Source organism: Lagenorhynchus albirostris, chromosome 12, assembly GCF_949774975.1.
Source record: "Lagenorhynchus albirostris chromosome 12, mLagAlb1.1, whole genome shotgun sequence".
Lineage (NCBI taxonomy): Eukaryota > Metazoa > Chordata > Mammalia > Artiodactyla > Delphinidae > Lagenorhynchus > Lagenorhynchus albirostris.
Window position 1 is genome coordinate 70704148 of NC_083106.1, and position 16679 is coordinate 70720826.

At 36.2% G+C, this 16679-nt stretch overlaps 1 protein-coding gene across 1 annotated transcript in view; it reads left to right on the forward strand.

Moving 5' to 3' along the window:
- The window catches only part of SNAP91 (synaptosome associated protein 91), a 153013-nt gene extending 137077 nt beyond the window's left edge, over positions 1-15936 (forward strand). The window contains exons 26-29 of the mRNA XM_060167275.1: positions 9289-9372; positions 10129-10233; positions 13684-13786; positions 15660-15936. Of these exons, the coding sequence (XP_060023258.1) occupies positions 9289-9372; positions 10129-10233; positions 13684-13776 (282 nt within the window). The 3' untranslated portion in view covers positions 13777-13786; positions 15660-15936. The remainder of the gene's footprint in view (positions 1-9288; positions 9373-10128; positions 10234-13683; positions 13787-15659) is intronic.
- The last annotated feature ends 743 nt before the right edge of the window (positions 15937-16679 follow it).

Consider the following 16679-nt stretch of genomic DNA (forward strand, 5'->3'; position numbering starts at 1 on the left):
TGCGGGCACTTTGCCAGTTTCCAAGTGTATAGAACAGGGTCCATGTTGCTGAATTTTGCTACTGACATTGTACTTTTTCACCCACATTAGGAACAAGATGCCATATTTACCAAAATGCAAATTTCATTGACTTTAATAAAGATTATGACCTATCTTTTTATTTTAATGATTTCAAAATAGTATTTATACTTCTTCAGATATTAGTCCTTTATTTGTACAATTATGGAAATGATTCTTCAAAACATGTAATATCATTGATCGCTATCTGTGTTTTACCACATTTCTTGCCCAAATTTCCTGATGGCCATAAGAAGTAATGAAAACATTTTTTCTTACCAGAAAGATTGGGCAGTTTTCTATCGTGTAAGTGAGCTTTCATTTTAAAACCCTGTGGATTCTTCTCACCATGTTTTCAACTTGAAACGACTTTTACCATCTTTTCTATAAAATTTAAATAGGTTTCATTTCTGTATATTAAATTTCTATCAGTATATTAATGCCACCATTCACTTTGTGGAAGAGCATATCACTGGAAATAAAGACTTAATTATTACTTAGTGCAATTTGCCACCACAAAAAGTACGTTTCCAGGAGAGCAAAATTTACTATTTTTCTATATATGCCCCATATTTAGCAGAACTAGGCTAGCTACTGCTTCCCCAGCTCACCCGTAGTTCTTCACCTTTGCTTACACCTTCACCTGTCTAATTCACCCATCTCTAAGGTTTTCTTGGTGCCAACCTCTCCTTGTTGCTGAATTAATTCCTAACCATCAACCGCCAACCCCAGCCAAACAAGCATGCATGGAGGTGAATTAATATAAATTAGAATATATTTTAGATAGACTCCATTAAAAATGATGTGTTCCAGAAATTTATTTAAATATCTGAGTTTTTTGAATTTAGAACACATTTTCTTTTTTTTTTAACTTTTTATTTTATATTGGAGTACAGTTGATTAACAGTGTTGTGTTAATTTCAGGTGTACAGCAAAGTGATTCAGTTATACATATACATGCATCTGTTCTTTTTCAAATTCTTTTCTCGTTTAAGTTGTTACAGATATTGAGCAGAGTTCCCTATGCTATACAGTAGGTCCTTGTTGGTTATCCATTTTAAATATGGTAGTGTGTACAAGAACACATTTTCTTTTAAACAATTTTATAAATAGTAATGTTTTTACACATAGTTTCATAGTGAGTTTATAAATAAAAATAAGCTCAAATCAATCTGAAAAAGGACTTCTGAATCAAAATTTACCACTAAACAGTACTAATAGTATTAATTGAACTACAGTTTATACCGTAGTTTCTATAGGAAAATACATTCTGTGCTCAGACTTGGTTCTCAAAACCCACTTCCTCTGGTCTCCCCACTCCACCCCCTGGTGCTTGTAAGAGAGCAGGAAATTCAAGGACTGATAATTCTCTGCCTTTGGTGAGTTCAAAGTCTGAAAGAACTTAATTTTAAGAAGTGACTTCTAAAAGATAACAATGAGAAGATTGCCTATTATGTATGGATATTTACCTCTTCAGATCTTTCTTTTCATTATTTAAAAACAGTGCTTAAGAGGGCCATTTTTGTATTTAGCTATAAATTGAGTTCCATTTTAATTTTTATAAAGGATACTTAGTAGAAAGCTACCAGTCTCTTAAACTGAGCTATGCCCAGGATAACCATATAATTTATTCCCCAAACTAGGGCTGTTTAAGGGTGGAAGGGAGCATAATTATTATCCTGGGACCCCAAGCATGTGCCTGGTACCTGGTGGCCCACATAGATGATGAGACCATAAGCAGGTAGCACTCTGGGTCTAGGCAGCTGCATTCCATTCTTTTTTTTTTTTTTTAATTGACATAAAGTTCATTTACACTGTTGTGTTAATTTCTGCTGTACAGCAAAGTGATTCAGTTATACACATATATGTGTATATATATATTTTCATATTCTTTTCCATTATGGTTTATTATGGGATATTGAATATAGTTCCCTGTGCTGTACAGTACGACCTTGTTGTTTATCCATTCTCTATGTAATAGTTTGATTCTGCTAACCCCAAACTCCCAGTCCATCCCTCGGCTGCACTCTATTCTTAAATACAAAAACATTGCTGGGGGTAGAGGAAGAGAGATTCAATAAACGTAAATAACATCCCTAAAGAAAGAGAAAGCTTCTTTAGAACGGATCTTATAAATCTGTTAATATTGACATGAAAGCTCATAATTTATATTATCATCACCAAATTAAAAGAACTAATTTTTCTATTCTGTTCTATGCAAAATTAAAGAGACCTTATCTGCAGTCCTAAGAAGTTTATACTTAGTAGTCTTGCCCTTATCAGCAGGATAAAGCTGTTTAATGTTTTTTTAACAGGTTAGTTTCAAAACAGTCATGGAGGGAAGGGTGATGAGAATACTGGCATCTGGCAGGTCAGCTGTAGGTTTAAAAATTTAAAAAAGGTTGGAGCCAGAGGTGAGGATGGAAAGTAAGAAAAGAAAGAAAAGTCGCAGGTAGATTCCACACAACTGGGGGTAATTGTGAACAAACACACCAAGACACTGATTGCCCAGGTTTGTATGTGGGGCAGTTTGCTAAGTAATGAGGCCATTACCCCAGAAGGGGAACAAAGGAGAAGTCCTTTAAAAACGGTATTGAATTGGAGATCTTCCTTGGCCATCACCTCCCCTGAGATGAAGATTTTAACCATACAAGGTTAAGAATTCATGAGGTACTTAATTAACAACTCTTTTGCTTCTTCAGGCCCACGAGGCTGCCAGTTATCTGATTGTCAGGCACCATCCCTGAGACTGAGATTAATGCTCTTATATTTTTAAACCCCAGAACTCCTTATTTTTGTTTATGAAGCAGAAAACTTTACGTTGTTCATAGTGAAACTCCAGAAAGTTAAAGACAGTAGGCTTTAGCATAAAGTGTCCACAGGCAGCTGTGGAAAGAGAAATTAGAACAATAGAAATAATTTATTAGGAGGGCAGAGTTACATGTAGTCCTATTTCTTTTGTTTATTTTCTTTAACATTTTAGGTAATAATAGGAAGGCTGTCCTATGCAGTTATTTTATCATTATTAACCCTCACTTAGTTGTATAAAAATTCACTGCCATTTACTCCATTTACTGCAAAGCTCTTCTTCCTGAACAAAGCTGTAGCCTTGCTTTTACTTGGTGGTGCAGCTCTAAAGTTTTTCAGATCATAGAACCCAAGTTATATCTAAAAACCTTTAACAGGACTGGCATATCATCATGGCCATCAAGAGGGTTACTCATTCCTAGTTTTGAGCACAACAGACCTGTTAAGTTTCCATCAGACAAACTAGGAAGGTACTTGCAACTCGGAAATATGTGCATTTTGCAGGAGGCCACAGAATCCACAACTCTCCCCCTAAAAACAACTAATCTTTATATGCCTATAGGTGAAAGATTTTGTTGAGTGTTGAAAAAGAAAACAACTTTTAAAACCTTAGGACAAATAACACTGAGGGAGTAAATTATTAAGAGTTAATCTACCATTTGAGCAAAATGACAAACAGACTCCCTTTAAATTTTTTGACCCATTTGTCTGATCAGGATTATCTGCAGGTTCATTTTATTTTGGTAGCTTTTTTCTTTCACAGTCTTAAGTCCTAATGATACAATTCTTGTAAATACAGTTATTATTGTATGCCACAAATCTGATAAAATATGCAATTCTGGGTCTAGTGAATAGCCTACCACCTAACCTGTTGAAATGATTGAGTAGAGTGAATGTGAAGTATAATACTTCTTTTGTAGGGGAGGAAAAATAACTTTCCCTCTAGCCTTCTGAATTCTTAGTAGAGACTCCTGTAATAAAAGACGTATGAACAAGAGAAAAACAGAAGTTTATTAACATGTATGCCTCATATATACAGGGAGATACCCAGAGAAAAAAATGAGTAACTCCCCAAGGTGGCCCAAGCCACCAGCTTAAATATACCATCTTCAGCTAAAGACAAAAGAAAGAATGATGTGGGGAGGTTACCAGGAAAAGCAGGGTCAACAAAGGTAAGATTTGTTATGTAGATTTAAGTCAGTGACTTCTCCATTGATAAGATTCTCTTGTGATTTAGTCATCCTTCTCTTCCCAGTACAGAGAAGGAGACACCCTTACAAGTGGAGATTTCCTTTATAAATTTAAATGTTCCTTACAAAAGTTTAATTTCTACCATTTTCAGAGTTTCTCCTGCTGTTCTGCAAAATAATCAGCTCAAAATCATCCTTATGCCAAAGAAGCATACGGTGGCGGGGTGGGTTTTTCTGCTACCCTTTGGATTTTCTTTCATTTAAAAAATTTTTGAGATAAATTTATGGAACATTAAATTCACCATTTTCACAACTTTAAAGTGTATAATTCAGTGATTTTTAGTATATTTTTGATGCTGTAAAACCATCACCATTCTCTAATTCCAGAATATCTCCATCACCCCAAAAAGGAACACAGTCTCTCCCAATTTTCCCCTTCCCTATACCATGACATCCAAAAATTTACTGTTTCTATGGACTTGCCTATTCTGGATTTTTAATATAAACAGAATCATATACTTTGGAGCCTTTTGTGCCTGACTTTGTGGCTTCTTTCACTTATCATAATGTTTTCAAGGTTGATCCATGTTGTAGCATGTATCAGTACTTCATTTTTTTATTGCTGACTATTCTATTGTTTGGATATACCACGTTTTATTTATTCATTCATTAGTGGATGGACATTTGTGTTGTTTCCACTTTTGGCTGTTATGAAAGATGATTCTGTTATTTGTATACAAGTTTGGTAAGAATATATATATATATATGTATATATATGTGTGTGTGTGTGTGTGTGTGTGTGTGTGTGTGTGTGTGTGTCCTCAGTTCTCTTGGGAATATACCTAGGAATGGAATTGCCAGGACTTGTGTGACTCTGTTGAGCTTTTTGAGGAACTGCCAAACTTTTTCACAGCAGCTACATCATCTTATGTTTCCACCAGCAATGCATAGGGTTTCAGTTTTGGTTTTCATGTGCATTTCCTTAATGACTAATGATATTGAGAATCTTTTCATGTACTATTGGCCATTTGTATATCCTTTTTCAGAGAAATGTTTGTTCATGTCCTTCGCCCATTTTATAATTGGGTTGTCTTTTTATTGTTGAGTTCTAAGAGATCCTTATTATTCTGGATACCAGATGCTTATTAGATACATAATTCGCAAATATCTTCTCCCATTCTGTGAGTTGTCTTTCTTGGTAGTATCTTTTAACGCACAAAGTTTTTGATCCTGATAAGCTCCAATTTGTCTATTTTTATTGTTGTTGCTTTTGGTTTTTTTTTTCTTTTTTTTTTTTTTTGTGGTATGCGGGCCTCTTACTGTTGTGACCTCTCCCGTTGTGGAGCACAGGCTCCGGACGCACAGGCTCAGTGGCCATGGCTCACGGGTCCAGCCGCTTCGCGGCATGTAGGATCTTCCTAGACCAGGGCACGAACCCGTGTCCCCTGCATCGGCAGGCGGACTCTCAACCACTGCGCCACCAGGGAAGCCCTGTTGCTTTTGCTTTTGGTGTCATATTTAAGAAGCCATTACCTAATCCAAAGCTTAAAGATTTACACCCAGATCTCCTTCTAAGAGTTGTATAGTTTTATCTGTTACATTTGGTTTTTGACCTATTTTAGGCTTATTTTCATATGTGGTCCAAATTCTTTGTGTTGCATGTGGAAATCTAGTTAATCCCAGAACCATGTGTTGAAAAGACTGGTTTTTCTTCATTTATTGGTCTTGGCATTCTTCTCAAAAATCAATTGACCATAGATATATAGATTTATTTCCATACTCTCTATTCTGTTGTATTGACCTATATGTCTGTTCTTATGCCAGCACCACAGTGTTTTGATCAATGTAGCTTAGTAGTAAGTTTTGAAAACAGAAAGTGTGAGTCCTCCAAATTTGTTCTTGTTTTACGAGATTGTTTTGGCTATTCTGGGTCCCTTGCATATCCATATAAATTTTAGGTTCAGATCGTCCATTTTTCCAAAAGAAGCTGTTGAAATTTTTATAGGGTTTACTCTGAATCTATAAAGCAAATTGGGAAATATTGCCATCTTAACAATATTGTCTTCCAGTCCATGAACAGAGGACATCTTTCTATTTATCTGAGTCCTCTTTAATTTCTTTAACAACGTTTTATAGCTGTCAGTGTACAAGTCTTATACTCTCTGTTAAATTTATTTCTAAGTATGTTGTTTTTAATGCTGTTGTAAATTAATTTTTTTATAATTGCATTTTTTATTGTTCATTGCTAGTGTAAGGTGAATGTCACATTGATTTTTGTATACTTGTATCCTGTGACTTTGCTGAACTTGTTTATTAACTCTGATAGTTTTTTTGTGTGTGGATTCTTTAGGATTTTCTGTATAAAAGCTCATATCATCTACAAATACAGTTTTATTCCTTCCTTTCTTTCTGGATGCTATTTCTTTCTTTTTCTTACCTAATTGCCCTGACTAGACTTTCCAGTACATCTTTGTCTTGTTCTTAGGGAGAAAGCTTTCAGTCATTCAACATTAAGTACGATGTTAGCCATGAGTTATTTGCAGATGCCCTTTATCAGGTTAAGGAATTACCCTTCTGTTCTTAGTTTATTTAGTGTTGTTTTGTTCATGAAAGGATGTTGGATTTTGTCAAATGCTTTTTCTGCATCTACTGAGATGATCTTTTTTTTCTTATATTCTATTAATATGACATATTACATTGATTGAGCCTACCTTGCATTCCTGGGATAAATCTCACTTGGTTTTGGTGTGTAATTCTTTTAATATGCTGCTGGATGTGGTATGCTAGTATTTTGTTGAGAATTTTTGTATCAATGTTTGTAAAGGATTTGGTCTGTAGTTTTCTTTTCTTGTGATGTCCTTGTCTGGCTTTGCTATCACAGTAATACTGGAATCAAAGAATAATTAGAAAATGTTCCCCTTCTATTTTTTTTATTTTTTTTTGAGAGCTTGAGAAGGATTGAAATTAATTCTCCTTTATAAATGTAATAGAACTGACCCATGAAGCCGTCTGGTTTTGGGCTTTTCTGTGATAGAAGGTTTTCGATTACTGACTCAGTCTCTTTACTTGCTATAGCACTATTTAGATTTTTCTATTTCTTCTTGAGTCAGTTTTCGTAGTTTGTGTCTTTCGGGGAATTTGACCATTTCATCTAGATTATCTAATGTTTTAGCATGTAATTTCTGATAATATTTCCTCATAATTTTTTATTTCTGCAAGGTTGGTAGTAATATCTCCACTTCCTTTCCCAATATTGGTCATGTAAGTTTCTCTCTCTTTCTTGGTTTGTCTACCTGAAAGTTTGTTAATTTTATTGATCTCTTCAGAGAGCCAACTTTTGGTTTCTTCTATTTCCTCTTTTGTTTTCCCATCTCTATTTCACTTTTCTCTGGTCTAATCATTATTATTTCCTTTCTCTGCTCACTTTGGAATTGGTTCTTCTTTTTGCTAGTTCCTTCTGGTGGAAGGTTAGGTTATTGATTTGAGATCTTTCTCCTGCATATGGGCTATATGTTCTTGTTTCTTTGCATGGCTCATAATTTTCTGTTGAAACCTGGACACTTTGAATATTATAATATGGCAGCTTTGGAAATCATGTTCTACCCCCTCCCCAAGGTTTTTGTTGTTTTGCTACCTTGGTTGGGGGGAGGGGGTTATTGTTTGTTTGTTTGTTTTGTCCTTTTAGCTAAGTGGTCAGCTAATGATTAGACAGATACTACTTAAACTCCTGGAACCAAAAATATCTCCCAGTCTTTGCAGAGGGGCTCTGAGTATGTATTAGGCATGACTTCAGACTCAACCAGGCAGTTTGCAACTCTGCCTTAGCGATCACTGCTGCTTTCTTAAAGCCTCAAAGTCAACCCAGAGGCATCTCACATCTTTCCTGAGCATATGCACAGCCCTGGGCATGTGCACGGCTATCTAAATTCCCAGGAGAAGGTCTGGGTTTTTCAAACCCTTAATCCTCAAAGCATCTCATTCTCCAGCCTTTCCTTCTGAGCTTTTTGTTTAGTCTGCTGTTTTTGCTGACTGATATCCATTGCCTGATACAGCAACAACTGAAAAATTTGCCTTTAAGTATTTTCCACAAATGTCTTCAGGTGACAGCTTTAGCACTAGATGGGTTCCCAGTTTGGCAAGATAAGGACAAACCTTTTGGGCCAATGTTTCCAGGGAGCCACCTATACACGAGACAAGACAAAGCAAATAATTAAAATATATTCTGCTCCTCGTGGTACTATTACTGGGACTGTGTGCTGTTATTTTCAAAGCTACAGCTGAACTGGAGAACAGTGGCTGGAACTCTAGGGTAAGTTAAAATGCCCCAAAGCTCAATGTTCTTACCAAGATTCAGCTGATTTTTTTTTTTGATTAAGTACTTTGTAGGCTGCTGCAAACTTTTAGTTAGTTTCCAGAGTTCCAAAAAAGTTGATTTTGACCATTTTTGCCTGTTTTTCCATTGCTTTTATGCCTAGGGGGACTCTTCGAGTTCCTTATTCCACCATTTTTGTTGATATTACTATAGTATTTTCTTTTTCAATTAGGATTTTGCTCTAACGGTTAACTTAAATTTAAGAGATTGCAACAGGGTTACTTTTATACATAAGGGAAATATTAGGGGGTTTGGTGTGTGACTGAAAACTATCAAACCTGTGCCTGAAATGGGATATATGTATGATATTATGTGCAGTCCTCTAAATGCTTCCTAAAACTTAGCATTAATTTTGGTCTTTGTGCAAATGTACAACAGCCGAAAGTCAGAGAGAAGCAAATATAACACAGAAAAGAATAATATAAAAATGGGGGGGAAAATGGAAACCAAGCATTAAAAATGTAAATGAAAGCATTCTTTAAATTTCTAATTCAGTGCCTATTGGAGGATATAATGATAGGAAAAGAAAAGCTTAGAAAAATTTGACTTGTTTACAGTGAGGGTGGTATAAGGAGATAGAGACGAAGCCCAGTGCTTGAGTGTAAGCTGAGCCCGAATAAGTGAACCCAAATAGCACCACAACAGTGAACATCAAGTTAGTAACCTTCTTCATATCATTGGCGTGGTGCTAGTGCCTTTTTTTTTTTTAATTTAAAACTGAAATTTGAGATTTCTTTACATCTTTACACATACTTAAGGGCATGCATTTTAAAATTGTATTCTGTCATTTTAAAACCAAATTATATTGGTTCTTTTTGTTTGTTGTTGTTTGTGTGTGTGTGTGTTGTTTCGTTTTCATAGCAAGGAGCTGTACCTCCAACCAGTTCAGTTCCTCCTGTTGCCGGGGCCCCATCTGTCGGACAGCCTGGAGCAGGATTTGCAATGGTGAGTGATGACCGGTGCTAAAAATTGTAATGAATACTTGTACGACCTTCACCAAATCCCAGATTAACTGTAGAATATAATTCTCCCCAAAATGCAGTGAAGTAAAATGTAAAAAGTTAAGTCATCTGCTTTAGACATTAAGTAGTCTACAGAGGGCATGACTGAGTCACTTATAAGACACTTAAATTCTGCCATCAAAATAATTTTTATAGTACACTGTTATGTCATTTTTGAAGTACTATTTACCAAACATATTTTTAGCTCAATCATATAATCCACTTTTAATCACTATACTAGGACTTTTCACTTACCACGTTTATCACTAGCAAATTTTAGAGCCATTTTCCGTAAAGAAACAAGCTTTCATCTCTTCAAGAACTATGCTTCCAGAAGATGGATAAACAACAGCAAAGCCTGGGTGGGGTGAGGATGCTTTGTGGCCAGCCAGGCTCCTACTGCCCCTCAGTGATTCTCTGCCATCTGGCAGCCTCACAGCACCCATCGTTCAAAATTACAAATTATACTTTCTCACAGACCTGGATTCCTCAGGGGATATGGGGATATATGTATACGTATAGCTGATTCACTTTGTTATACAGCAGAAACTAACACAGCATTGTAAAGCAATTATACTCCAATAAAGATGTTTAAAAAAAAAAAAGGAAAGAAAAATTTTCAGGAAGATATTAAAGATGTAAAGGTCAGGGCATTGCCAGAGTAGATTCCACTCATGCTATGAACTGCTCTGCTTTTCAGCCTCCTGCTGGGACAGGCATGCCCGTGATGCCTCAGCAGCCTGTCATGTTTGCACAGCCCATGAGGAGGCCACCCTTTGGAGCCGCAGCTGTACCTGGCACACAGGTCCGTTTTCAAATGTCCCACAAAAGAATGACATGACTTTATAAATGTAAAACTGTCATGTGACAAACTGTTTAAAAATGTTTTTACCTGATACAGTCTTCATACCTGTTGCTTCAGAAGTAAAGGGAACATGGAAGAGAGATGAGCAATAGTGTGACATTTGGAGGAAAATGATGGAAATAACTAACTGTCCTCAAGTCCCTCCATTCCTCTCCTACTTAATTCAGGATGGTTCCTGAGAACTACCAGGTGTTTAAAGTATCCAGGCATTTAGTCCAGAAAAAATGAGCAGCTCTGATCCATACTCTTATTATGTGTTCCCAAAGTTAGCCAAACGGAAAGTTAGCAACACAGTCCTCCAGATTGCCAAGTTTGCCCAAGACTAGTAATGCAAACTGTAGTGAGCTTGCCAAACTGCAAAGCCTGAGGGAGCAGTTCCCACAAGGCTGCCTTCACATCAGACCCTTCAAGTCCCGAGGGCCACCCTCACTTCCAACCAGCTGCCTACAGATTTGAGGTTCCCAGGACCATCCTCAGATTAGACAGTTTTCTAGAATGACTCGTAGAACTCAGGGGAGCACTAACTTTATGATGACACCTTAAGTGTAGTAGAAAGGTGCAAATCAGATCCAGCCAAAAGAAGAGATGCGTAGGGCAAAGTCTGGGAGGGGCCCACACATGAGGCTTCTTTGTCCTCAGGGATGCATTACCCACCTGGCATCAACGTGTGAGGATACGCAAGCCGTACTGCCAACCCAGGAAGCTTACCTGAGCTTCAGCGTGCAGAGTTTTTATTGAGGTCTCATTAGATAGGAATGACTGATTGAGTTCAACCACGTGGGAAATAATTCAGTCTCCAGCCCTCCTCCCTCCCTGAAGGTCAGGCTCATATCCTGTGGCCCAAAGACTTAACTCTGTAATCCCATGGCTGGTCTTTCTGGCATGGCTAACCCTCCACCCTGAGTCATCTTGTTAACATAAATTATCAGGTGTGGTTCCAGACACCCACCCTGAATAATGAAGACATTCGTATCACTCAGGACGTTTCCAAGGGTTGAGAGGTTACCTACCAGGGTCCAGGACAAAGGGCAAACCTCTCTTTAGATGAGGCCAAATGTCTTACTGCACAATGTGCTACCTCCATTTATGAAGATGCTAAAATATATGCACTTGGTTGAACTGTTTTGCTGCTAATAGTGATGTTCATACTGATGAATCACCCTTTCTTTATTACTCTTATAAATTGCCTGGCCAAAGTGAAGGTATGTGTAGAACCAAAGAGGTCCCTGTGAGAAATTGATGTAGATGGAGACAGAACATGGTAACTACTAGCACTGTGCTAGTCCTATTCACATAGCTCATATATATTTTAAGGATATCAGTAAATAATTTCATTTCTATAATGTTTTTAATTTACCACATGGGTATTTTTATTGTTTCAGCCAAGGAATCCTACTGTGAACTTTCTGAGTGTACTTTAATCCCCTTTGCTTCCTTGAGTCATTTCTAAACTCATTTTCTACCTGTTTCCAAAATTTGCTTTCTTCAGCTTCTTTACTTTAACCCTCAAAAGCCATAATGACCAGGAGAGAGAATGGTGGGTGTCCAGAGAGATGAATTTACAATGTAAGAGACTCTAGCCTTCAAGGCCATAGCCAAAGCACTGGCTTCATGAGAAATCTTCTGTTCTGCTCTCATACTAATGAACGCTGCCTAAAGTTGTTTGGGGGGAGTGGGGTGGTAGTGAGGAAGCTTTTAGGTGTAATAGTTGGTTTTAAATTTAATCTGGATATATTTAAATTCTAAGAAGGATCTCATTTATTGTGAATGTCTCCTTGATGGTTAAATATATCCATGACTATCTACCACCTTTTTGAAAAAAAGGAAAGATGTTCCTATTTTTACGAGATTTTTAAAAGTCATTGTATTTGGTGTGCTGAAAGCTTTAGAAATAAATTAATATAATTTTATTATTTAAGGTAGTTTTTCTGTGTGATACCAGTGTTACAGAGCATCAGTTTGCTTACTTAATTCAAAGAATGAAAATGAAAAATAGATGATATGATGAAAACACAGTTTTCAATCATTTAATTGAATTTATGGTAATTTAGGAAATGGTATGCCATACTTACACAATTTTTAGATTGTATTTCCTATATCAGAGAAGAAGCATAGCTGATTATATACTAGATAAGAAAATAAACATGAGTTGGTAGCTTTAGAAAACAAAACAGTTTTTCATTACTGATATGTGGACTATTCCACTATTGCTCAGTTGGTTAGTATCACGATGTTGTCATATCACCTAATTATTAATTATAGACCAGTCCTTGAGTTTCTTATCTTCCAGACAACGTTGACCCTTACCCCGGTCTTTCTATGAAATACGATCCCAGTTTTAAAAATGGAAATTTGACTGATAGATACTACAGTCAGTCAGTAGTTCATGGACATAGGAACAAATCCAAAACTTCTTACTTCTGGAGCTTTGTTTATGGAACCAATGAAAACATACATCCGTGCCCTACAATCCCAGGTCTCTGAGGTTTCCATCATGTTATAAGCATAGGAAATTAATTAGATTCGAAGGATACAGGTCAGTTATTGCTCTATGTAAATTCCATGACCTTTTTCAAGGCCTTGGACCTTAACATTCCTGCAAAAGCCTGTTCCTAGAACTTATGTCTGTCACACAATGAAATAATTTAGGTATTCACTAAACAGAAACAAGGTAAGAAAATTTTTTGTTGCTTTTGCTGCAAGTTTAGTATGATTCTTCTCTATAGTCTGTAATAAGGAGTCCTCTCTACAAGCTGGATAGGCAAGATTGGAATTAGCGACATTCATAACTAGGAGACTATTTGCTCATCTGAAACTAACAGTGCCCCAAAACTTGACAGGTTTTCACTTAAAATACTTTACATGAAATCCTAGTATATTTAGCTGATATTTTTAAATAATTTCTTAAGGAACTTTCTGCAAGCTGTTTTCTTCCCATTTTTCCTTCAAACTCACTGTCACTCTAAGAGAAGTCATTTATATTCCTTTATTAGTTTAGTGGTACTAATAACTCAAAGAAAAATGCTTTGAATAGAGAAATTGTTTGGTTTTTTTTTTTTTAACTGTATATTCATAATAGCTTTAATGTGACTAGTTTTTCACATCTTCCCTAACTAATATCCATATTGTTCTACCAGAGTCCTCAAATTTTACTTTGGCTAAATTTGATGTCAAAGAATTTCAAGAAAGCCAATATCCTTTGAAGTGTGTTTTATAAATCCAAAATCTAAAACAACACTGTGACTAAGTAGAACAAAGTAGATTTTGTAAACTTTTAGCCATCTAATCTTCTGCATGTTTGTTTTCTGTGGTATGTGCTCGGCCTAATGCTTATCTATCTCTCTGTTTGCTTTCTGTTTCCACTGTCTTGGGCTGGCTTTTCCCCCTTAGCTTTCTCCAAGCCCTACACCTGCCACTCAGAGTCCCAAGAAACCTCCAGCAAAGGACCCATTAGCGGATCTTAACATCAAGGATTTCTTGTAAACAATTTAAGGTATCTAATATTGAGCTTTTCCTGTGGGCTTGTAATAATGACCTATGCTATGCTTAGCTATTTTATTAGGTATAATATCTGTACTTCTGTGTTTTTAATACATGTATATAATAATAATAATTTGAATGTTTATGCTTGTTAAATCAATATTGAAAGCTATCTTTATCAATGATTTTTTTTAATCTTAATTTATAAAACTAAGAGGGAGAGAAACCTCCAAATTGTCCTTACACTGGAAAGCACAAAGATTATACTGATAAGGCACAAAGTTGCCCAAGCTACTACATAAATTAGAAAGTTACCACTTCATTCCATGATGACTGGAATTTATGGAAAGGTAACATTTATAATACTTCATTTAGAAATTGTCTAAGAATATATTTGGCTACAATAATTATAATTTTATTTTGCTGATTCTTCTTTACTCTCATCAAATAAAGCTTAGATGATTATTTTGTATTTCTGCATTCAAGCAAAATTTTAAATTTCTAACGTTCTAGTTTTAAATTTCTAATGTAGTTTATGAAATTACATTATGACTAATAGTGGACTTACAGAAGAAAACTGATGAAGGAAAAGGGTTTACTACTAACCCCAGCACCTGACACAGTGGGTAGGTTCTCAAGAAATACTTGCTGAATGTGGATGAACAGTATTAATGATGCTTTTCATTTACATGGTATTTTTCCTACTTGCTAGTCATTAACTCTTTGACCATCTCTGTAGAAGATCAGACCCTGCGAGATAAACTAGGCAGATACTTTTGCCTCCATTTCACAGCTAAAGAAACTGTTCCTTGGCATTAAGTGATTTACCCAAGGCCACACTGGCAGAGCAGTAAGAGTGTCGAAGCTTTTGGACCCCCATCCAGTGTTATTTTTATCCTATATCTACTACCTATATTTTTTTTAACTTTCTCAAATGCCTACTAAGATTTTTGTGGATTCCTGCCTTATGAGTTTTTTCTTCATACAAAATTAATACACAATTAATCATTTTAAGGCCTTGGCATCTCAGCCAAGTAATTCTCGTTGTGCCCAACTTTTCTGTCCCACTTTGGTATGGATTGGACTGAGGTAGGCTTACGTAAGACAATGATCACTTACTTCTTAGCAGCTGAAGTTTCAGGAATGACCAAGGACACTGCAGGGGGCAGCCTTTTATCCTTCTTCTGTTCAGTAATATTGCTGTCAGTCTGTGCAGGAACTCCGATAAGGACCTGAAACAGAGATGCTTTAGACAGCCCCTGCCCTCAGAGATTCACAGTCAAAAGAGGAACAGATACAGACTATGTTCTGAAGAAGAGTTACCCCCATGGCTAAGCCTGAAGACCCCAGGAAAGTTTTCCTGGCAGAGATGATGAAGCGTGGGAGATAGCCAGGGTGACTAGTGGGGGGTGGCATAAGCGAAAGCTTTGAATCGCCAGGGATATCTCCCCTCTATTCTGTTCTGTCACTTGTGCAACTGTTTAGTGGCTCCTTGAAAACCATAACTGAAAAGGACCAAAAAAAAAAAAAGGGAGTCCCTGCCCTTCCCCCTTTTTTTCACTGCCCTTTTTTTAAGGTTAGCTGTTCTTGATTGGTACTGAATGTCTTGCTAAGGTTTCTAAGTATCCAAATTTCAAAATCTTGCCGATAGAATTTTCTTATCTAAAAATGAAGCTATACACTGAAAGTTTTTTTTTCCCCCCCTGGATGAAATTTTAAGCTTGTTTTAAAGAATTGTGAAAAGTATATAAATGTGACTTTGGTAATACGAAAACCTTTGGTGTAAAGATTTTCATTGTAACAGCGAAGTAAAATTGCAAGGAAGGTAAAATCTTTGAGGAGTACGTAGTATTGTTTTCTAATTCGAGTGCTTTTTATCTTTACAGCTGCAATTTTTGTGACTGAATAGGAAAAAAAATAATGAGTTTGGACTCTTCAAATAAGACTGATGCTCAGAGTTTCAAAGGGAGCCACCAGTACCAATCCCAATGCTTATACATAACTTCTCTTCCAAAACGTGTAGCACAGCTGTGAAAGTGAACAGTAGGAATGTGTACTACCTTAGCTGTTATCCCTACTCTCAAAATTGTAGTGTATACGGGTTCTTTGTGTGTTGTACGATGTAAACAATGAATGGATGTTTCTAATGCCTTTAGTGCTTCTCTGGACCTCACCCATGGATGGATGATGCAGCTGTTGTGTGGTGAGCCATTTGGAAAGACGTGTCTGTGTTTTTGAAGGTTTCAATGTATATATAACTTTTGGACAAATCTAAACTCTCCCCGTAAATTCTCTTTTCTTCTGTATGTACGTTACAAACATAGTGTGATGATATCAGATAGTAAGGAAAACACTCTTAAATATACAGAACTTTTTTCGGTGTGGAGTACACTTTTCCAATCACAGGAACTTCAGCTGTTGTGGGAAATGTTTATTTTTGTGGCACTGTATATGTTAAGAACTTTTATTTTAAAAAAATGTAAAGGTTAATGTCCATAACAAATATTTCTCCTCGAAGCTACCTTATCAAGAATGAAATTCATATGGGAAGAATTCCATATTCAATCACTGCTATATTAAAATATATATTTTAATTATATTTGACAGGTTTTGCATCTAAATTGACCTATTTGTTCATTTTTGCTTCAATGCACTGAAAAGTGAAGGGTCCATTTCCATCATGTCTGTGAAAATGCAATTAGAAATGTGCTATTCAAGTGATTATAAAGGCACTCCAAGGTATAACTGTAATTTAAAGATTACTGCAAATATTTTTATTTTCTTGTGGGTTTTATGTACATCTGTTAATTTAGTATTTCTTTATGTGTTCTGTAGCGTAGTGTTCTTCCATCCCTCAATTGAACTCAAAGTAGGTTTTGTTGTACCATTGTGATTAAAATTTAAAC